This window comes from Lampris incognitus, chromosome 7 (genome assembly GCF_029633865.1).
Source record: "Lampris incognitus isolate fLamInc1 chromosome 7, fLamInc1.hap2, whole genome shotgun sequence".
In the NCBI taxonomy this organism is placed as follows: domain Eukaryota; kingdom Metazoa; phylum Chordata; class Actinopteri; order Lampriformes; family Lampridae; genus Lampris; species Lampris incognitus.
The window spans coordinates 55,522,434-55,542,869 of NC_079217.1; the positions used below are offsets into that span (position 1 = coordinate 55,522,434).

The 20,436-nt window shown below is 45.2% G+C and overlaps 2 protein-coding genes across 2 annotated transcripts in view; one reads left to right on the plus strand and one right to left on the minus strand.

The window, feature by feature from the left end:
- The window catches only part of megf6 (multiple EGF like domains 6), a 206,303-nt gene that overhangs the window by 148,958 nt on the left and 36,909 nt on the right, over nucleotides 1-20,436 (plus strand). Inside the window, exons 17-23 of the mRNA XM_056282899.1 lie at nucleotides 9,784-9,918; nucleotides 14,718-14,852; nucleotides 16,650-16,775; nucleotides 17,064-17,195; nucleotides 17,292-17,420; nucleotides 17,636-17,767; nucleotides 18,383-18,511. Coding sequence (XP_056138874.1) covers nucleotides 9,784-9,918; nucleotides 14,718-14,852; nucleotides 16,650-16,775; nucleotides 17,064-17,195; nucleotides 17,292-17,420; nucleotides 17,636-17,767; nucleotides 18,383-18,511 — 918 coding nt within the window. The remainder of the gene's footprint in view (nucleotides 1-9,783; nucleotides 9,919-14,717; nucleotides 14,853-16,649; nucleotides 16,776-17,063; nucleotides 17,196-17,291; nucleotides 17,421-17,635; nucleotides 17,768-18,382; nucleotides 18,512-20,436) is intronic.
- Nucleotides 159-9,158, minus strand: LOC130115409 (EH domain-containing protein 2-like). Its single transcript, XM_056283051.1, has 6 exons — nucleotides 8,938-9,158; nucleotides 8,545-8,721; nucleotides 8,079-8,176; nucleotides 7,199-7,611; nucleotides 2,124-2,288; nucleotides 159-1,503 (listed from the first exon to the last, which is right to left on the minus strand). The coding sequence occupies exons 1-6, from the start codon at nucleotides 9,156-9,158 to the stop codon at nucleotides 943-945; spliced, it is 1,635 nt and encodes a 544-aa protein (XP_056139026.1). The 3' UTR covers nucleotides 159-942.

A 20,436-nucleotide genomic window follows, 5' to 3' on the forward strand; every position in this document is an offset into this window, starting at 1 on the left:
TATTTGCAGTGCTGTTGATAATAATAAAAAAGAAAATGGAAAAAAATCGATTGAGATGTTGAGGCTGATGCTCAAGATGACAATGGTGATGATGATGATGATGATACTATATTAACTGTGATATATTTTGGACTCTCCAAAGCTCAGGAGTTGAATACTATATATTTGAAGTGATTGCTTAATGCATGCAGGATACAATTCAAATTCCTGCTTTTTTTTAACAATTTTAACAATTCAAATTCAAATTTTACAATTTAATTTTTTACAATTCAAATTCAAATTTTACAATTAAAATTTTCACAATTCAAATTGCTGATGATAGTGATGGGTGGAGATATTTCTGTACATAACTTTATTCAGCTGTAGCAGTATACTCCTAAGAGTACTTCAAAACATATTCACATTTAAATGTAACTGGTACAGATATCCTGCATGTTAAAGGTTATTCACATTTTAATTCGTAAATACTAAACCAGACTTACCATCTGTTGTGACTGTTGTAAACTCATGTTTTATCAGTGAAGGACAACAATTGTTTCTCTAAATAGGAACATGAGAAATTCTCATTGTCTGTAATCTCTGTAGGGCACATGTGAGGTTCAGGGATAAAGAGTTGAGCAAAACGTTCACATCTTAAGAAATGTTTACAATAATAAGTGAGGATTAGATATATGAATGACGCCTAATCATATATCAATCAATCAACCAATCAATCAATGACACCATCTCAGCTACACTAACACGGTCACTTTGTTGCATATTATTAAACGATTGTGTGCGCTCTCCCTTTTTTTTTAGAATATGATCACAGTATTTTTATTTGTACAGTAGTAATATTACAAATTATGCTATAAATAATAGATACAAATCTTGAACTTATTGGTATGTTACTGTAAAATTATTGGATGGAAACACTTTCACATTTTTTTCTTGAAGTCATGTTTACACTTCATCATCGTCTTCACATAGCTGTTTTGAAGGCGGCACCAGGTGAGAGGGCAGCTCTCGGGGGAGCCAGTAGCCCTCCAGTTTTCCCTCGATGAGGTATATGGCCAAGGCAAACTCCTCATTGTCCAGCATGCCGTCACAGTCCACGTCAGACAACCTCCAGATGTGGGCAAGCACAGAGCTGGGCAGATTGGTGCTCACCATCCACTCTCTCACCTTGGTGCCATTCAGTTTTCCTTCGCTCGGACAGAGGCTGTAAAAAATCTCGTCATATTTCGGCTTGTACTTCTCCACCACCCACCCATCTGGGTATTTTTCACCGCATTCCTCCGCTTTGGAGACTTCCTTGAAAGGATCTTGCTTGTAACACGCTGGCTTGAAAGTTCCTAGAAAGTCCCCATCCAGCATCCCGGGTAGGGATTTGTCCCTCAGGTCTTGTTGTTGAAGCAAGGGCATCAGCTTTGCTATGTCGGTGCTGAGCAATTTGTCTAACGATGCCATGAGGCTTGGCTTGAGCTTCTTGAACTTAGTGAAATCTTGTCCCAGAAGGCGCTCCTGCAAATGGAGGTGAAGATAAAAATATACGGCTATGAATTAAGCAGATTGGCCTAACCACTGTAATAGCTTTTAAAGGTGGGGTATTATGGAAGGAAGGATTTGTCTAGTCTTGGGGTGGATTTTGCTGTCAGTGAGAAGTAACATTTTCATGCTTTCACAGCTATTAAATAACATCTCTGTTTCACCAGCTGTTTTATGTGACCAAATAGCACAATTTTAACAAGCCATTTAGAATTCCCCCTCGGAGTATATTCCCACTGGGAACAGTTAAGCTGTGTTTGCATGAAGCAGCCCATGCTTGGAGCAAGGTAGCTTCTGGCTGACCAGCTATTGTTTCTCTCAAAGGGGGGGCGGGGCCAGCAGTACTGCCAGCCAATCAGAATAGTGACTTGCTGGAAACCAAATGACTTAGTACAACCAAACAATCTTTGGAGAAAAAAATGTCACAGGCGAATTTCATACACTGGTTTTGTCAATTTGTCAAAAAGTTGGAAATTACACCCCCCCCTTAATGAGCACTGATCTTTTTATATAAGTGTCAATTATTGTCTGATTATTTCAGCGTGCAACTTTTTCAAATATTAAGTGAATGCATTAAATGAAAGGTAGTGGCCAACCTGCATCTTGGCACACTCAGGGAAGTCACCAGCTGGGACACGATGTTGCTGCTGGATCTTGGTGAAGATCACAGGAAGCTGATAGATCAGGCTGTGCTTCTTTGTTTCTTTGCAAAATATGGTTGGCATCTCCTGCTTTAGGTAGCTGATAATATGGGCATGAGCCTAGGGGGAGGACAAAGGCACTTAGGATAAATGCAGTTTAAACAGGACTTGCATTACTACACTAGTAGCACCATTCCAACTTCATATGATAGTTTTTACCAAAACTATGGAACAGAACTGTGAGCGTTTCATTTTGCAATGCTTAATACACAAGTCCAATGAGAATGTATGTGATTTTTTTTTTACAGGCAATGAATATGTGATCTTGCAGTTAAATGTGATGTTGTGGCAGGAATGAGGAAAAACACAGGAGACCAAGGCGAGTTTGATGTTTATTCCTCAACTCCAAAAACCAACTGCAGCAGGAACAACCCTGCACCAGCGAGCCCGGGAACGTAAACCACGCCCCCAGCTCACAGTCCTGCTGGGTGAGAGGCATAGCCCCTAGTGTCCGCCACACAGCCCCCCCCCCCCGAACACTCAGAAGGGACTCCTGGAAAGAAAATTAGTGTCTCACTAGAGGCTTAAGCAGCCTGCCATAACGGCTGCGCCGTCCCTCAGCCAAAACAGTAGGTGAAACACAGTCCAAAGTCGGCTGAGAAGCAGAACGCTGAACCCGTGAAGACACTGCCGGGGTCCTGGAAGGAGGACGACCCCGACGGGGAACCTGGGCCGGAAACACAACTTTGCCTGCCACCCTGTTCGCCGGTTTAAGCCTATCAAGCGTGACATGCTCCCTACGCCCACCCATATCTAGCACAAAACCCTTAGGACCCGTCTCAAGAACCCGAAATGGGCCATCGTATGGGGGTTGGAGGGGCGAGCGGTGAGCATTATGCCGTAACAAAACGAGCCGACATGAGCTCCGCAGGCACGAACGACCGCGGAAAACAGTGGTGAACGGGGCCTGGAACCCGAGTGCTGTTGGACAAAAAAGGATAAACGGCCGGACGGGGTGGAGGAGCGGAACTCCCAGGCAAAAATTCCCCAGGGACGCGGAGCGGCTGACCGAGCACCAGCTCAGTGGGTGACGCATCGAGGTCCTCCTTAGGAGCCGAACGCAACCCGAGCATAACCCAAGGTAAACGATCCACCCAGTTACCATCTGAGAGCGCAGCGCGCAGCGCCGCCTTGAGCAACTGGTGAAAACGTTCACAAAAGCCATTAGCCTGAGGGTGATATGCGGTAGTGTGGTGTACCTGCACACCCAAGGATTGCGCAAGTGCCGACCAGAGCTCTGACACGAACTGGGGGCCCTTGTCTGAGGTGATATCTGACGGAGTGCCGAAACGGGCGACCCAGGACGAAAGAAAAGCGCGTGCAACATCCTAGGATGTTGTGGAGGATAGAGAGACAGCCTCTGGCCACCTGGTGGTCCGATCTACCATTGTGAGCAGGTGCGTAAAACCCTGTGAAGAAGGTAGAGGGCCCACCAGGTCCACATGCACGTGGTCGAAACATCTGGCCGGGATCGGAAACGGTTCGAGGGGCGATTTAGTGTGCTGGTGGACCTTAGCGCGCTGGCACGCTACACATGCAGCTGCCCACCCCTTGACGTCCTTGCGGAGGCCAGGCCAGACGAACTTGGAACCGACCAACTTCACCGACGCCCGAACTCCAGGGTGCGAGAGGGAGTGAATCGAATCGAAAACTCGACGGCGCCAGGCCACTGGAACAACGGGGCGGGGACGGCCGGTGGAGACATCGCAGAGGAGGGCAGGACTGCCTTCCTGCATCACAACGTCCTCTAGCTTGAGACCGGTACGCGTTGACCTAAGGGCAAGGATGTCCGGGTCGCTGGGCTGGTCGGCAGCCATAACGGAGAAATCCACACCAAGGTGCACAGGACACACAAGCACACGCGACAGACAATCAGCAGCAGGGTTGGACTTCCCGGCCACATGCTGAATGTCCGTTGTGAACTCGGAGATCGCCGCTAGGTGGCGCTGTTGACGAGCAGACCACGGCTCAGTCACCTTGGAGATGGCAAAAGTCAGCGGCTTATGATCTACATAAGCTGTGAATGGGCGACCCTCCAGCAGGAAGCGGAAATGCCGGGTTGCAAGGTGCAGTGCCAACAACTCCCGGTCAAAAACGCTGTACTTGCGCTCGCTATCCCGCAGTTTGCGGCTAAAAAATGTGAGTGGCTGCCACGCATTCGCCACACGCTGTTCAACCACAGCCCCCACGGCTATGTCAGACGCATCGGTTGTTAAAGCTATGGACGCCGTGGGTGTGGGATGGGCGAGGAGGGCAGCGTTAGCCAGGGCGCACTTAGCTCCGTCAAAGGCCTGGACCCGTTCGGGAGTCCAGTCGACAGGGTCGTTAGCCGTCTTAAGCCGCAGGGCTTCATAAAGTGGCTGAAGGAGGTGGGCAGCGCGAGGGAGGAAACGGTTATAGAAATTCACCATGCCCAAGAATTCCTGCAATGCCTTAACAGAGACTGGGCGGGGAAATTCCGCCACCGCTTGCACCTTAGAAGGCAACGGGACCGCGCCTTGCGGCGAAATGCGGTGACCCAAGAAGTCAATCACCGGCAGTCCAAACTGACATTTGGCCGGGTTGACTATCAGGCTGTGTTCGTCCAGACGACGGAAAACCTGTTTCAGGTACGCCAGGTGCTCTTCAGCTGACGGACTGGCCACTAATATGTCGTCGAGATAAACGAACACGAATGCAAGGTCACGCAACACCGAGTCCATCAGCCTCTGAAAGGTTTGCGCTGCCCCCTTCAAGCCAAAAGGCATGCGCATGAACTCAAAAAGCCCAAACGGGGTGATCACTGCGGTCTTGGACACGTCCTCTGCGCAAGGGAACCTGATAATAGCCGCGCACCAGGTCCACCTTAGAGAAGATAGTGGTACCTGCCAGGCGTATGGAAAAGTCTTGTATGTTTGGGATGGGATAGCGGTCATTGGCGGTGACGTTGTTCAGGCGGCGAAAATCGCCGCAAGGCCGCCACGACCCATCCGCCTTGGGCACCATGTGAAGCGGCTTTGCCCACGGGCTGTTGGAACGCCTCACTATACCCAGACGCTCCATGATGGTGAACTCCTCCTTAGCTATAGCCAATTTTACCGCATCGAGGCGCCGCGCGCGCTCAAAAACTGGCGGTCCCAGAGTGGGAATGAAATGTTCTACCCCGTGTTTAATAACCGCGGTGGAAAAGGCAGGTGTAGTCACCGATGGAAAATCCGCCAGCAAACACTGAAAAACATAACCTAATGCTAAAAAGTTAGCAAGTGTTAACGGCCCGGCTCCCCCTGTCTCGCACGGAACAGTAGCAAAAGACACAGCATCAATTAAACGGCGGTTTGCGACATCAACCAGCAGACCATTAGCACACAGAAAATCCGCGCCGATAATAGGAACAGTAATGGCGGCGACTACAAAGTCCCACTCAAAATGGCGCCCGTGGAAGCAAACAGTCACCAACCTTGTGCCAAACGTTGCAATGGACGAACCGTTAGCTGCACTTAACTGTGGGCCGCCGCCTTCGACCGACCTGTCTGTCTTAGCAGGAGGGAGTAGGCTCTTTTGCGAGCCTGAGTCCACCAGAAACCGTCTTCCTGACATCGTGTCCTTAATGAAGAGCAGCTCACTACGTCCGCCAGCGCCCACAGCTGCTACTGAGCGCTGGCCCTGGAGTTTCCTGGCACCTCAAATGTGCACGGAGGGACGCAGCGCCCCGCCTTGCCGCCGAATCGCTGGTGGAAGAAACAGAGGCCTCTCCTGCGCCGTCTCTGGGCAGTCACTTCAGCCACCACTGCCGGGTTCACGTCCTCCGACGTCGGCTGCAGAGGCCCCGATGCTACACTCTGCACAGAGAACCGTCTGGTAGCCAGCAAGACCCGATCGGCCTCCTCAGCCAAACCTTGGCAGTCACCAGCGGCCAGACACGGGGAGTTAGCCAAAGCTGCGCGCACAGGACACGGGAGCTGGCGCAGGAAAACGTGCGGGACACGGGAGCTGGCGCAGGAAAACGTGCGGGAAAATGAACCCACCTTCGTCTGAGCCTAGCAGCGACAGCATATTGTCCATGAGATCCACAGCCGTCCCGTCGCCCAAACCGGATAGGGAAAGGATTCTATCTGCCCTCTCTGCGGCGGATAGGCTGTACCTCCGGAGCAGAAGATGTTTGAGGGCGACGTATTTATCGTGTTGCGGAGGGGTGCACAACAGCTGCATGGCCCGGCGTGTGGACTGCTGGTCCAGCGCAGCGACGACCAAATAGTATCTGGAGTCGTCCGCGGAGATTCCACGCAGGTGGAACAGTGCCTCGACATGCTGGAACCACGAGGCCGGGTCGCTCTGCCAGAACAGCCGCGGCGAGAACGGCCGGCTGTGAGAGTTGGGGCGGCATGGCCGAAGTGGATTCACACTCCTCTTCTGCTCCAAACAATGTTCAATTCGGGGTCACCATCGTGGCAGGAATGAGGAAAAACACAGGAGACCAAGGCGAGTTTGATGTTTATTCCTCAACTCCAAAAACCAACTGCAGCAGGAACAACCTGCACCGGCGAGCCCGGGAACGTAAACCACGCCCCCAGCTCACAGTCCTGCTGGGTGAGAGGCATAGCCCCTAGTGTCCGCCACAATGTAAATTTTATATGTGACAATTTAATTCAGTTTGAAATAGTGCTTGGGCAATATGGAAAATATCATTATCACAGTATCAACCGACATATGCAAAAATATCGTATTTAAGAATCTAACTGAGGTTCATCACATTGACCTGTTTGCTAAAGTTAAGAATAACATCAAACCAAAATCAGTTTTCAAAAACTCCTTTAAATATTTCAGACCTCATTTTGTGGTAAATTTTAGGTAATAGATTCTTGTTAACTTTAATTTAGGTAACAAAACTCTGCGTCACGTTATGACAATATCTGAATTCATGCTGCTGTAACAGCATTGAAAGACGGTAAACAACAATGTTGAATTACTGCCTTGTTTAAATGATCTCTCACCCTGACTGAGCGTGCCCTCTTGACCAGGTCGTTCAGCCTCCGTACGGCGGTGTTGCGGGGCAGATTTCTTATGTCAGACAGCAGATCCTCTTCCTCCAGCTCTATCAGCTGATAGTGGTCACACATCCGCCGCGGCTCCGACCAGAAGGAGCCAGTGTAGACCCTCAGGATCTCTGGAGTCCGAAACACTTTCCCCAGCGACCACATGAGAGCGCCATATACTCGCATGAGCTGCTGAGAGTCCACACTGTCCGCCTTGTTCAGGACGACTCGCAGCTTGTCCTCATAGCCACGCAGGGCTCCGAAGGCCCGAGTGAGCTCATCAGAAAACTCGAGCTTATGTGCATCAAACAAGAGGATGATCCGGTCCACACGCTCCGCAAACCAGCGCAGCACTGCTGGGAAGTCATATCCTGGTGATGTGGGATCAGAACACAGGGTTTTCATTATCTCCATATGTCATGTGGCAAGTCTCAGTGCCTTGAGAGTTAGAGGAGTGTGTATACATCCCAGTGGCCTTCATAGCTTTTCAAGCCACTTTTGGGTTGCACCCATCGATTAATGCATCCACAAAAGTAAAGCAAACCCTGCCCTCTGACTTATGTCTCACATCCAACCCGCTGTCAAGTTATTTCATATAATCTGTTTCTGGCTTGGAGGGTATGATTTATGTTGGGCTGAAATATTTTTTTTCTCCATATGCCCTTACTATAAAAAAAGGTTAATTTTAGTTCACTTTGACTCTTTATGTCAGCTAAAATGCACGTTGTGTCATGCAGACATATGTTTTGTTCTTTAAAACTAAAATCGGTTCTGTTAACATTTTAAACAACGAGAAGAAATCCGGGCCCTTTTTTTTTTTTAGTCTTTCATATCTCACCTCGACTCAATTGTCTCTTAGCAGCAGTTAAAATGCCTGGTGTGTCGATAATGCTGATGTTTTCTAGTATCTGATTTGGCAGCTGAGCACACTGAAACCTGTTGGGAGAGATGATGTATACCTCAATATACAACACACATTAATATGCCAGCTGTACTTAGCATGGGCGACAAAGCTGCTCGGTCTGTATGTCAGTATCAACCAGGGCTTTGCATTGATGTTAGATGATATTTATCTGAAAAAAAGAATATGTTGCAAGTCAGTTCAAAAATAAAAATCAAATGCAAAAATGGAAAGTTGAATGCATAATAATGAAATCAGTTTGATAATTTTTTTTATTCATTTGTCTCTGTCTATGTCTCTGTCGCTCTCTCTCTCTCTCTCTCTCTCTCTCTCTCTCTCTCTCTCTCTCTCTCTCTCTCTCTCTCTCACACACACACACACATACACACTCATATCACAAAACCTGTTAAGAAAGGCATTTCCAAAGGAATTGAGGTTGCGGAAGGGCTTCCTTGGATCCACTGAAAGGGCATTCCCTGGAATTATTCCTTCTGTCTCTCCTTGCATAATTGCAGTAAAACAGTCTGTGGTTGGCTCTGGTCCAACTCTGCAACCAGGAAAATCTTGTTCTATGAGATACCTGAAGAGGGACACACACACACACACACACACACACACACACTCGTGCACACATATAGACACACATACACATCCATCACCTCCGACACCACCAAAAGCATAAGGCACTTTTTGAATTAGGCTGCATGTATATGCAAAAATGCCTCCGATCATTAAATTATCTGAAGAACACCTAAGACTGCCCATAAAAGGGATTATGTAAACTTGTGATACTAACCTGATGAGAGTTGTCTTCCCTGTTGAGTACTGACCCATCACCAGTATCATGGGTTTGTTATCAAAGTCTGCATCTTCATAGCCAGGAGTGTGAAACTGATGGAAGGAATAGTATTTCTCAATCGGCAACAGTCTCTTATAATAAAGGTTCTTCAGCTCTTCTGTCACCACGTTGACATCTGCAAGTGTTTTAGGATTGCTCCTGAGGCGACGGATGGACATGGTGACAAGTCTTAATTGTTTTTGATGCTCAAGGCAATTTCTCCAGTCACTGGAAGGCACGCCACTGTTTTAAGACCGAGTTAAGTTTGCATAATGAGACGATGTGAGACAATCTCACAGCTGTCTGTTATGTCCTGTTGCTGCACATTCAGAGAGGGTGGAGAGGGTGTAACCGGAGACTGCAGCTGCACCCAACAAAAAAACCAATCTCAGGCGGGACAGGGTGGAGTGGACTTCAATTGTGTCATAGTTTTTTGCTTGAGGAGGAACAATCCTGGCAAATTTGATGCAATTTCATCGTCTTCAAACCTGCAGTGGCTATTTCAGAAATGCCGTGTTATATCTTAATCGGTTTGCATGACACCGTCAATTCCTTCCAATCTTTTGATGTACACAAATGCGAGAAATTCATTCTAAATCTGTGATATAACTAGCACGAATCATCATGATGACAGTCATCTTCATCTACATAATCATTAGCAGCAGCAGCAGTGTCACCTTCTGCTTAGATGTTCCTCTCTCAAATCCAGTCATGCTTATTGCCCAAATGCTGAGGCTTAAAGTGTAGTGTAACTAATGCTGTATTTCTGTTCTTACTGGGTTTGTTGCCTCGAACTTCCCACAGCGTGTCCCAGGTGGACCCATGGTGCCGGCTGTTCCAAGGAATGTGACTGTGTTCAAGAACTTTCCACTGGCTGCGATCCTAAAACAGGAACCTGTTTTTGTAAGCCTGGATATCATGGTGTACGCTGTGAGAGAGGTAAGCAGCGGTTAGGGCTTACTTTACAGTCCAGTAGTTTTTAATCTTTCCATTTGTATACCGAGGACAGTTAGGCCTTATCAAATCAATGTTCACAAAGTTATCAAGATGTTAATTGGAGCGGTGATGTTGTCCCAAAGACCCCCTCAAAGATCCCCTTAACCCAACATGACCTTTGGATGCTACTGTATGACAGTCTTCTGCTAACCTGTAAATGAAATGACAGTAGATTAAAGCAAAATTGAACTGTTCCTGTTTTTAACTGCACGGGAACGTCCAACAGAGCGCTCAGGGAGGCTTCCAACTGGAAAACCGTTGCCCGTGCTCAAACTGAATCCACATATGGTACTCGTATGGTCTTTGACAGTTCTATCTAAATCTGTACTTATGGACTTGTAGCGTCCAAAGTTCTAAATCAGAAAGACCAAGACTAATCTGTTTTTCACCAGCAATTAGAGACAAACTGTTTGGACACCATCGCAGGGATATTGATTCCTTTTTTCCAAAACGTTGGCGTTGTGATAAATAGTCTTATTGTGAAGGCGTATATGCACACAGTTAATCACCCTGGCATCCATTACATCTTGGTTTGGCTTTCGCTCTGGGTTTCATTTTTTTGCACAATACATCAGTCCCACAGTGCAGTCATCACTCACCATCGATGTTTCTGATTTCCATACTTTTGTGAATTTGGTTGAAAAATAAATCTTTCAGTTAGCTCTGAAAATTTGCCCGAGTGCGTATTTGTTTGACACTGATGCAAACATTTATTCAATCAATCGATCAATCAAGTTGCATTTGTTCTGGGATATTTGTTTGGGAGTATGCCACACGAACCTATTTTTCTGTCTTACTGATTCCTCTGTTTTAGTAGATGCTGGGGATAGAGCACTAGTTGTCCATGGTTTGTAAGTTTGTCTTGCATCCTGTGTATGTTCCGGTAGGTTTGTAGGTAAGAGCTGATTTTCTGGTACATGGTAAGTAAATGGTTGGGGTGGCTATTGTTTTATTTGGAGTCTTTTGGGGATTTGCTTTATTTATGCTAGCATGGTTGCGTAAAGCATTCGATCGGGTGACATGTCTTGTGGTATCTGTAGGGTCGCTGGTTTCTAGCACAGCCCGTTTATACTGAGTAAATAACCCATACAAATCACTGCTTGGAGACGAGGGTTGAGTTTGGGTATTTAGTTTTATGTACTAATTACTCTGTGGTTGGGCTGACTTCACGCTCCCTGGATTACACACAGCTAGCTATAGCAGCACTGCTGGCCTGCAGTTGGGACTAAGCTCAGTTGTTTTAATTGCCCACACGTTATAATGAGTAGTTGTAAATTATGATTAATAGTGTAAATTATGATTAATTAATGAATAACTATGAGAATTAGTAATAGGGTACTTACAAGCTCATGCAGCACATTAACAATTATTCAAAAGCTGTGAGATGGCTATCATTATCTTAAGCCATCTACTAAAGTTAGCAAGTGTGTTGTAAGAGTTTACAAGTGCCCTATTGCTCATTTATTAATCACTTTTTACAGCTACCCATTATAAAGCATGACCTTGTAATTCTGCCGTTAGTCTTGTTGTGGATGGGTTTCTGCATGGCCCGCCTGAACCCACACCTGCTAGACGGAGAAAGGAACAGCTCTGAAATCCTGGCAAACACCACCCCACTGGTGTGACTGGAGAAAGGTTGACGGAAAATGTGAAAGTAATTTTGAGCAAATTAGCAGTTAGCAAATTAACTGGATGCTGGAGGTAAGATGGTACATGGCATGGATGATCCTCTTTGACGTTCAGTAGATTTACTTGTTCGTTTACCCTTTGAATAAGGGGAAGGAAGGAGCTGATCGGCCTGTCAGTTATCTTTCAAAAAATGTTCAACGTCTACTGATTTAACTATCCTGTAACTGAAAAAGAGGTGCTTGCGCTCATACATTTAAAGGTGTATGTAGGGTTTGGTGTGGTGACTCTGGTTGTCTACACCAACCATAACCCTCCTTGGGCATCCAGGTAGCATAGTGGTCTATTCCATTGCCCACCAACATGGGGATCGTTGGTTCGAATCCCCATGTTACCTCCGACTTGGTCGGGCGTCCCTACAGACACAATTGGGCCATGTCTGTGGGTGGGAAGCTGGATGTGGGTATGTGTCCTGGTCGCTGCACTAGCGCCTCTTCTGGTCGGTCACTTGCTGATGCAGTGTTTTGCGCTCCCTCGATAGGACAAATGTCCTATGTGTTGTGTGATCTGCTACGGAGGTTCCAGAGGTGTGAGGTGGAGGGTCAGCCTGGTGAGATGTAGAGCTGAGTGGTGTCAGTGTTTGTTGGGCAGCTGGACTGCTTAAAAAAAAAGTTGAGATTTTTTTTTTTTAATGATTAGTTGGCGAATTTTTAAATTTTCTATCCATGCTGGGTCATGTTCATTTTCGGTTTTCGGAATGCACATTAGATGTCTATTCTTGTGTGTGTGTGTGTGTGTGTGTGTGTGTGCGTGGGGGGCATGGTAATCCATCCTACGACTGGCATTACTGTTTTTTTCTTCTTTTTTTTTGGAGGCTGGCCTGCAAAGTGCAGTGTTGTCTGTTTATGAGACACACATGGGTTGGGTGGTACGAGAGCATTATTACCCTCCCCCCCAACACACACAAACACACACACACACACACACACACACACGCACGCACGCACGTCCCTGGCATCCATTTCGTCTTTGCACTTAAAACCACAGCACATCCTCCTATCGCTCGTGCACTCCACATACCATTGATATTTCGGATTTCCATGCTACATTGTTTATTTTTTGCATACTTTTGTTCTATTGGTTTAAAATACATCTTTCAATTAACTCTTGAATTATGTGTGATCTCCCTTTTTGTCCTCCCTGTGGTTGTGACACAATGGCAAAGTTTCAGGGAGTCCTTCTTGATTTGGTGATCTGGATTCTAGTTTTTAGAAAGAGATATGCAGCATCCGTCATCGAGATGTAAAATGTGACGGCTGCCTTAAATCTTTCTCTCACTGGAAGAACTTAAATGCTGACTCCCTCTCTTTTTGCTGCCGCCATAATTTGGTTTAGATGACAGTTTAATGCATTCTGGAAAACTCTTTAAAGATATACTACGCGTGCATACTTACTATCTCTATGTGAACCAAGGGCCATTTTGTGTTACTTAACAGAACCACAATTGTCCAGAGGGGAAAAGTGACGTTTAATTGATTTCCAGGCAGAAACAAACAGTGTGTTTCTCCAAAAGTGTGTCAAATGAGTAGGAGATAGACCAGAGCAGATAGGGACTGGTGTGACTGGCGTTCATCAGCTGGAAGCAGGTGATGGGAGATGTTTTACTGGATCCATAAGTGGTGAATGGTGTGCATCATACGGCACCCTATAACTTACAAATATCATTTCCAACATCCAACTTTCTTCTCAAGGACAACATATCATGACAAAAAGAAAAAGAAACGTCTGTCATTCATTTTCTATTCCTGCTTAATCTTGTTAACGGTCTGGTGTCCGGTTAGTGTAGCAGTCTATTCCGTTGCTTACCAACATGGGAGTTGCCAGTTCGAATCCCAGTGTTACCTCCGGCTTGCTCGGGCGTCCCTACAGACACAATTGGCCGTGTCTGCAGGTGGGAAGCCGGATGTGGACATGTGTCCTGGTGACTGCACTAGTGCCTCCTCTGGTTGGTCGGGGCACCTGTTCAGGGAGGTGGGAGGGAATAGCGTGATCCTCCGATGCGCTATGGCCCCCTGATGAAACTCCTCACTGTCAGGTGAAAAGAAGCGGCTGGCGACTCAACATGTATCGGAGGAGGCATGTTGTAGTCTGCAGCCCTCCCCGGATTGGCAGAGGGGATGGAGCAGTGACCGGGACAGCTTGGAAGAGTAGTGTAATTGGGCAAGTACAACTGGGGAGAAAAAGGGAAGAAAAAAAAAAGAGGATAAAAAAAATCTTGTTCATGGTCATAGGGAAAGGAATTGGTACTGAGTATGAAGTGGGTAAATAATAAACCAGTCCATCAAAGGGCATACACAAACACCATCTGATAACATATAAAGGCTGGAGTTTTCACTTCACCTAATCTGCATATCTATCTATCTATATCTATCTATCTATCTATCTATCTATCTATCTATCTATCTATCTATCTATCTATCTATCTATCTATCTATCTATCTATCTATCTATCTATCTATCTGTAGTGGTTATGGGGATACATAATTCCCCTTATTGAGCCAGTAGGAACGTTGGTTTACAGCTGCTGTTTTCTCGGTTCGGGTTTACAGGGATACACTTCCTCTGCGCGGGTTTTTGTTGTTGTTGTAATGGTGAAGGAATAAATGGTGCACATTGTGTAGCCGAAAGAGAAAGTTGTCGCGACTCCTGCTTGAGCTCCTCTACATATCTATCTATCTATCTATCTATCTATCTATCTATCTATCTATCTATCTATCTATCTATCTATCTATCTATCTATCTATCTATCTATCTATCTACTTTTCTAGATGTGTTCCTCTGTAGCTATTCTACATATCTTTTCCTTTTATGTATCCTTTTTAAATTGGCTGCTTCAGTATTTCATATCTTTCATATCTGACATAATTTGAATTTGAAAACTTTTGCTTGCAAATGTTGTACACCCAGCCATGATGACAATGAAATGCAGTTGATCAGTGGTTGCGACTTAAGCAGATTGTGTGCTACCAAGTTTGTCCTTTGATGCTTCTGTATGTGTGTGTGTGTGTGTGTGTGTGTGTGTGTGTGTGTGTGTGTGTGTGTGTGTTCCCCTGTAGAATGTATGTTAGGTTTCTTTGGTGCTGGCTGTGAACATCGATGTGACTGTCCTGATGGGGGGTCATGTGATCCCCAGAGTGGAACATGTAGCCAGAAATGTCCTGCAGGTCTTCATGGAGACAAATGTCAATTGGGTGAGACAAACTTTATGAAACGCTGTTACACCACCTGGCGGCATTGTGGCACAATGGTTAGCGCAGTCGCCTCACTGCAAGAAGGTCCTGGGTTTGAGCCCTGGGGTATTTCAACCTTGGGGTTGTCCCGGGTCGTCCTCTGTGTGGAGTTTGCATGTTCTCCTCATGTCTGTGTGGGTTTCCTCTGGGTGCTCCAGTTTCCTCTCACAGTCCAAAGGCATGTAGGTCAGGTGAATCGGCCATACTAAATTGTCCCTAGGTGTGTGTGTGTGTGTGTGTGTGTGTGTGTGTGTGTGTGTGTGTGTGTGTGTGTGTGTGTGTGTGTGTGTGTGTGTGATGGCCTGGCGGCCTGTCCAGGGTGTCCCCCCACCTGCTGTCCCATGACTGCTGGGAAAGGCTCCAGCATCCCTGTGACCCTGAGAGCAGTATAAGCAGTTTGGATAATGGATGGATGTTACACCCTCATATAACGATCTTTTTTTTTTTTAATCTAGCCTCATATCTTTCAAGGTACATGCAAGTTTACTATACAACATTTTCCACACATTCTCTAAACTGGGGATGCAGACTGGACCACTAATTTATCTTCCAAACATTTCAAACATACAGAATTCCTGATGCACGAGGTGCAATATCTGTACAAACCTGCACTGAACAGCACCCTCATGTGGCCTTTTGCCTTAAAGGTGCATCATTTTACACACATACAGACTCCCTCTTTCTTTTGCTTGTGTTTTGTATGCGTACTTCCATACTTCCATACTTGCATACATATCTGCTTATGTGGGTACCAGATTGCAAACTTCATGCTTTTGCATATGCATGTTTATGCACATATACATGCATAAGGTTGTTTATATGCATGCACCCTGAGAGCACAGAAAATTAGAACCACATGTCCAAATTACAGCTCATTTTTTACAATCCTTCCGATATCTGTTGTAATGCTTGAAGAATCCTCTAACTTGTCTCATCCGCTTCATATAGAGCTACTTTAGAGCGCTCACGGTTAAAATTGATTTATAAAAGGAATAACTCACTTGTTTTTCCCTTATAAGATTGAATGTTTTATTTTGTGCAGCGTATGTGCAGCATGTATTTATTGTAGTGTGTTTAGTCTTTAGTACGGCCACCTCTGGCTTCTTTCTCTGTTGGCTGATGGAATGTTCCGGTGGCTGAGCTCTCTTGTCCTGTGGTCCAGAACAATATTAAATGTCGTTCAGGAGCCTCTGTTAAATTCATAAGTTTGTATCTCTATGGACTGACAATAGATAACGCTGAGCTACAGGACCAGTGTTGCAACTGTAAGTCAAATCTAATACACTTCCCAGGCCTGAGCTTACTGCTTTCACTGAAAAAAACAAAAACTACCAACATTTTCTGGACTGTGTATACAGTAGCTCGGGTTCTGGGACTGGTTATGACAGAATCCACTTACTTCAATTACTACTACAGTTGCTATTGGCAGAGACTGACTAGATAAGCAGAAAATGATGAGTATTTCCAAACCTTCTCTCTCTATCTTAATCCTTTCCTCAGATTATATAATTTGCTCTTGTGTTGTGTTCCAATGCAATTTGTTCTTATAATGCAGTGACATGCCAAGGTTTACTCAACTGTACTGTTATTTGTAATGCTCTGTACTTTTCTTGTATTTTATCTCTGTTGTACTGTGCAGCTCTATAATATACCGGGTTGCATAATATTGTTGTGCAGAGCTGTGCTTTCTGGCCTGTGATAATTTGCCATTTAAATGTAGGTTCAATTGTTTTTTAATGTTTTGTTTTATGCAATAAGTCTGCAGAGCAGGGCAATATGGAGAGAGCTGCTGTTCGACCTGTGACTGTGGGGGGGCTTCTTGTGACCCAGTGACTGGACAGTGCATCTGCCCTGCTGGAAAGACGGGGGACTTGTGTCAAGATGGTAAATGCGCCCAGAGGCATGAGGGAGCTAATATGCTGAATTGCGGGGACGCGCTTCCTGAAGGAGGGGGGTAGTGTAAACGACCACAGATAACTAGACTTGCTAGCCCTTGGCTAACGGGTCAGACCCTTTAGTCCACTAGTTAGCGCAGTCACCCGTGGTGCGGGCGACCTGGGTTCGTGTCCCAGCTGCAGCGGCTCCTGGCTGCCCCCTTAATTCGCTACATTGAGTTAAGCTTCCATTTAGTAGATGTGAAAGACCCCTAATGACTTCTTCCTATCTCGGCAGACTGCCCTGATGGTCTCTGGGGATTCAAGTGCCAGTCAACTTGTAGTCCCTGTCAAAATGGAGGCTCCTGCAACAAGCAGACTGGTGTGTGTGACTGCACACCAGGCTTCAATGGAGCACTCTGCCAAGTTGGTGAGTTTGACTTGTTAATATTTCTTTGAGTTGAACACTGTTTTTTCCTTATCCCCTTGCATTCGGGTTTTAATATGATGATACTGTGCTGTCCAGACTGTCCCTCGGGTTACTATGGCTCTGGCTGTGTCATGCGCTGCTCATGCCAACATAATGCAGGTTGTGACCCACAGACTGGAAGTTGCTTCTGCCCTCCTGGAAAAAGAGGCCACGACTGTACAAGTTGTAAGAACAATTTCTTTTTTTCTTTCCTTTTTTGAAAACAAATGGACATTATTTTTCTTATAGGGTTTGAACGTGTTCTAGTATGGACAGATAAAAGAAGAACATTTCAGTATGGCAGCCCTGGCAATTTATTCAACTGTAGTTTTACAGCTCCAGTTAATACTGTATAATCAAAACCTTGCTCTGTTCACCCTCATGTTTGCTGAACTCAACAGCATGTGAGCCTGGTTCCTGGGGCCAAGGGTGCAGCAAAAAATGCCAATGCAAAGGCAGGACTCTGGGCTGTGACCCAACCACCGGTCAGTGCATGTGTGAGGCTGGCTTCACTGGAGACAACTGTGACAAGAGTAAGGACCCTTAATTGTCTTGGCAAAACCTTCACTCAACATCCCTAGTCTTACAAGGCATTTTGTTAACTTTTAGCAGATATGATTTGGTAAATGCTGCCACCTTTGGGCAATTCTCAGGTTGAACATTTATTTATTCAACAATTTATGTGCATTACTGCCATTAATCAGTGCAATTAATCATAGCTTTAGATGTAGCATTCTTGTGTTTCTAATTTAATATATTTTCATTAGTGAGATGATTTGCATAATGATAACCTAACATTTAATCCATTTGAGCCACTGGGACATACTTCCTACTGCTGTATTTGATGACAAGCATGACACAACTCAATCAGTGTTTCCTAAACAATGGATTTGGACCGAAAATGAAACAGAGGTAGACCCATAGTTGTTGGTGGGCTCCACGTAATAATAGTGCTGATACAGTTTTAATATTCCTGGCTCCCAGCAGTGAATTTACTAAACCTAGGTCCTAAAATGAGTTCAAGATGTAGGGCACTGCTCTACAAATGTAAGACAAAGTCCTTTGAGATTCATGTAGGCCTTTTGTGTTGGAGGTATGAGGATTTGAGCACAACGTGCCTGATGTTCTTCCTGCATGTCTACTTTCAGGGTGTGTGAATGGTACGTATGGGCAGGGCTGTGCCCAGCAGTGCCAGTGTCAGAATGGAGCACTCTGTGACCACATGAGCGGAGCCTGCACGTGCACCTCTGGATGGGCTGGAACCTACTGTGAAAAACGTAAGATCTTCTCTCTGTAGACCTCTGGTTGCATAAACCTTTGCATTACTTTGGTTAAAGAAATCATTCTAACTCTCTTAAAGTTGAACTGTGGGATTTTTTCTTCATTAATAAATAGCTATTGTATCCATCTGGACCAAAGAGTTAATTCTAACTGGCATCTTGACCATGGTTGGAGACACTTTCCATATATCCCTGTTGACATGTTTGACCAGGCAGTGAACACAGGTGCAGTTGCAAACATGTTCTTACCTGAACAGGAAAAAGGGTTGACATGCGACGCTTCTGTTGGACTGGCAATCTACCAATTCTACAACGCATATTATAACAGAATAGTGTTCCCATATTGTTTGTAATACTTTAGATTGGCTGTGTAATACTTTCGCTTTGGTCTGAGGATGCCATGTTTACAGGGGTTGGAGCTGTTTACTGCTGAGCAGAAAGCACAATAGCTGCTACACCTTGTTTTTAGTTCTTGCTGCCTGAAGGAGGGACAGATTAGGGAATTCAGGAAATTAGGGATTTCTGCTTTAAATGTTATTGTCTTTCATTTCCTTAAACTTTGGTCTAATCCAAGTATTCAGTGGGTACTAGAAATGTGTGACGGCCTATAGCCCGATTGTTGAAGTTATTTTTATTTCCTTGTAATGGTAATACTGGAATCGAAGCCTGTTTTCTCATTGTAAATCACTTTGGATAAGCCCATCAACTAGATGCCAGAAATATAAATTCTCCAAACAACCTCATGAAAAACATGCTCCTTTATCTAATATCTGTTGATGCTGCCCATATCCTTTGCTTTAAAGGCTGACATACTGATGGTACTCACATTTTATGGCCTTCCTGTACTGAAGCCTCTAGAGGGCGCTGCAGGATATTCTTCTGGTTTTATTCAGTTTGGCGCAGTCTTGCAGTTCATCAGAATGTTTGCTTCTTTCTTCCAGCTGAATCGGGCACAAACAAACATTCAAACAAACAAAAGCAAAAAAACAAAACAAAAAAATCTTTAGACTTTGCAATAGTATATAACTGGATAGCAACAATTAAATATTATATAAAATGTAGACTCAAGGCATTTCATATGTATTATATTTCATATCTCTATATAAGTGATCTTCTTTATTTGATTGTGATATGTTCCTGGGTATGAAGACATGAAGACAATGGACAATGTCTTTTAACAGTATGACGAATTTGATCTTGATTACAGTCTTTTGACTTGATGTGGTGTGATGTTATTACAAGACGTAAGATTTATTCTAAGTGTTCACCAGCTCAAGAAATCCATACCACCTCAGCTGTGCATGGGGTACTGTAAATCACAGCAATGTCACACCAGAGCAGTGCTTCACATCCCCAGTCATAACAGTCCAATGGCCTCAGACACAAGCCTTACTCTGATTGGACATTGCTGTAGAACTAGGGCTATCGGTCTGGACCAGATTCTGTTTTTTAAAGTCCCTTTTCCCCTCAAACAGCGGTGTCCAGTTTCTTAGTTTTGTGCTGGGCCTCTTCCTGACTTCGCCTGCACAGTGAGGAGGACCAGATCTCTCCAGTGTGCCCGTCTGCTCCACAGAATTGAAGTGGATAGAGATGGCATTCCTGTTGAAGTCGATATTCTGACAGGGTCATCTAGCCAACACACCGGCTATCCAGTGGCTGTTGAACATTTGACATGGAAATAACAACTGGCACTGTGCATTAGACTCAGTGGAAGCTTGTTACCATAGCAAACACGTTGTTTCACTGAGCATTCTTGCGGCACTGAGGTTGGGGATAAAAGTTTGAATTGAATTTAGAGGGAAGAAGGAAACGAGTCAATGGGCTAACACTGGCCTGATGCCTGAGACGGTTATCTCAATGGATTTGCATCATGTGCTCATTTTGTTCCTTTGCTTTGATGTCGGCATCAAAATAATGTGACT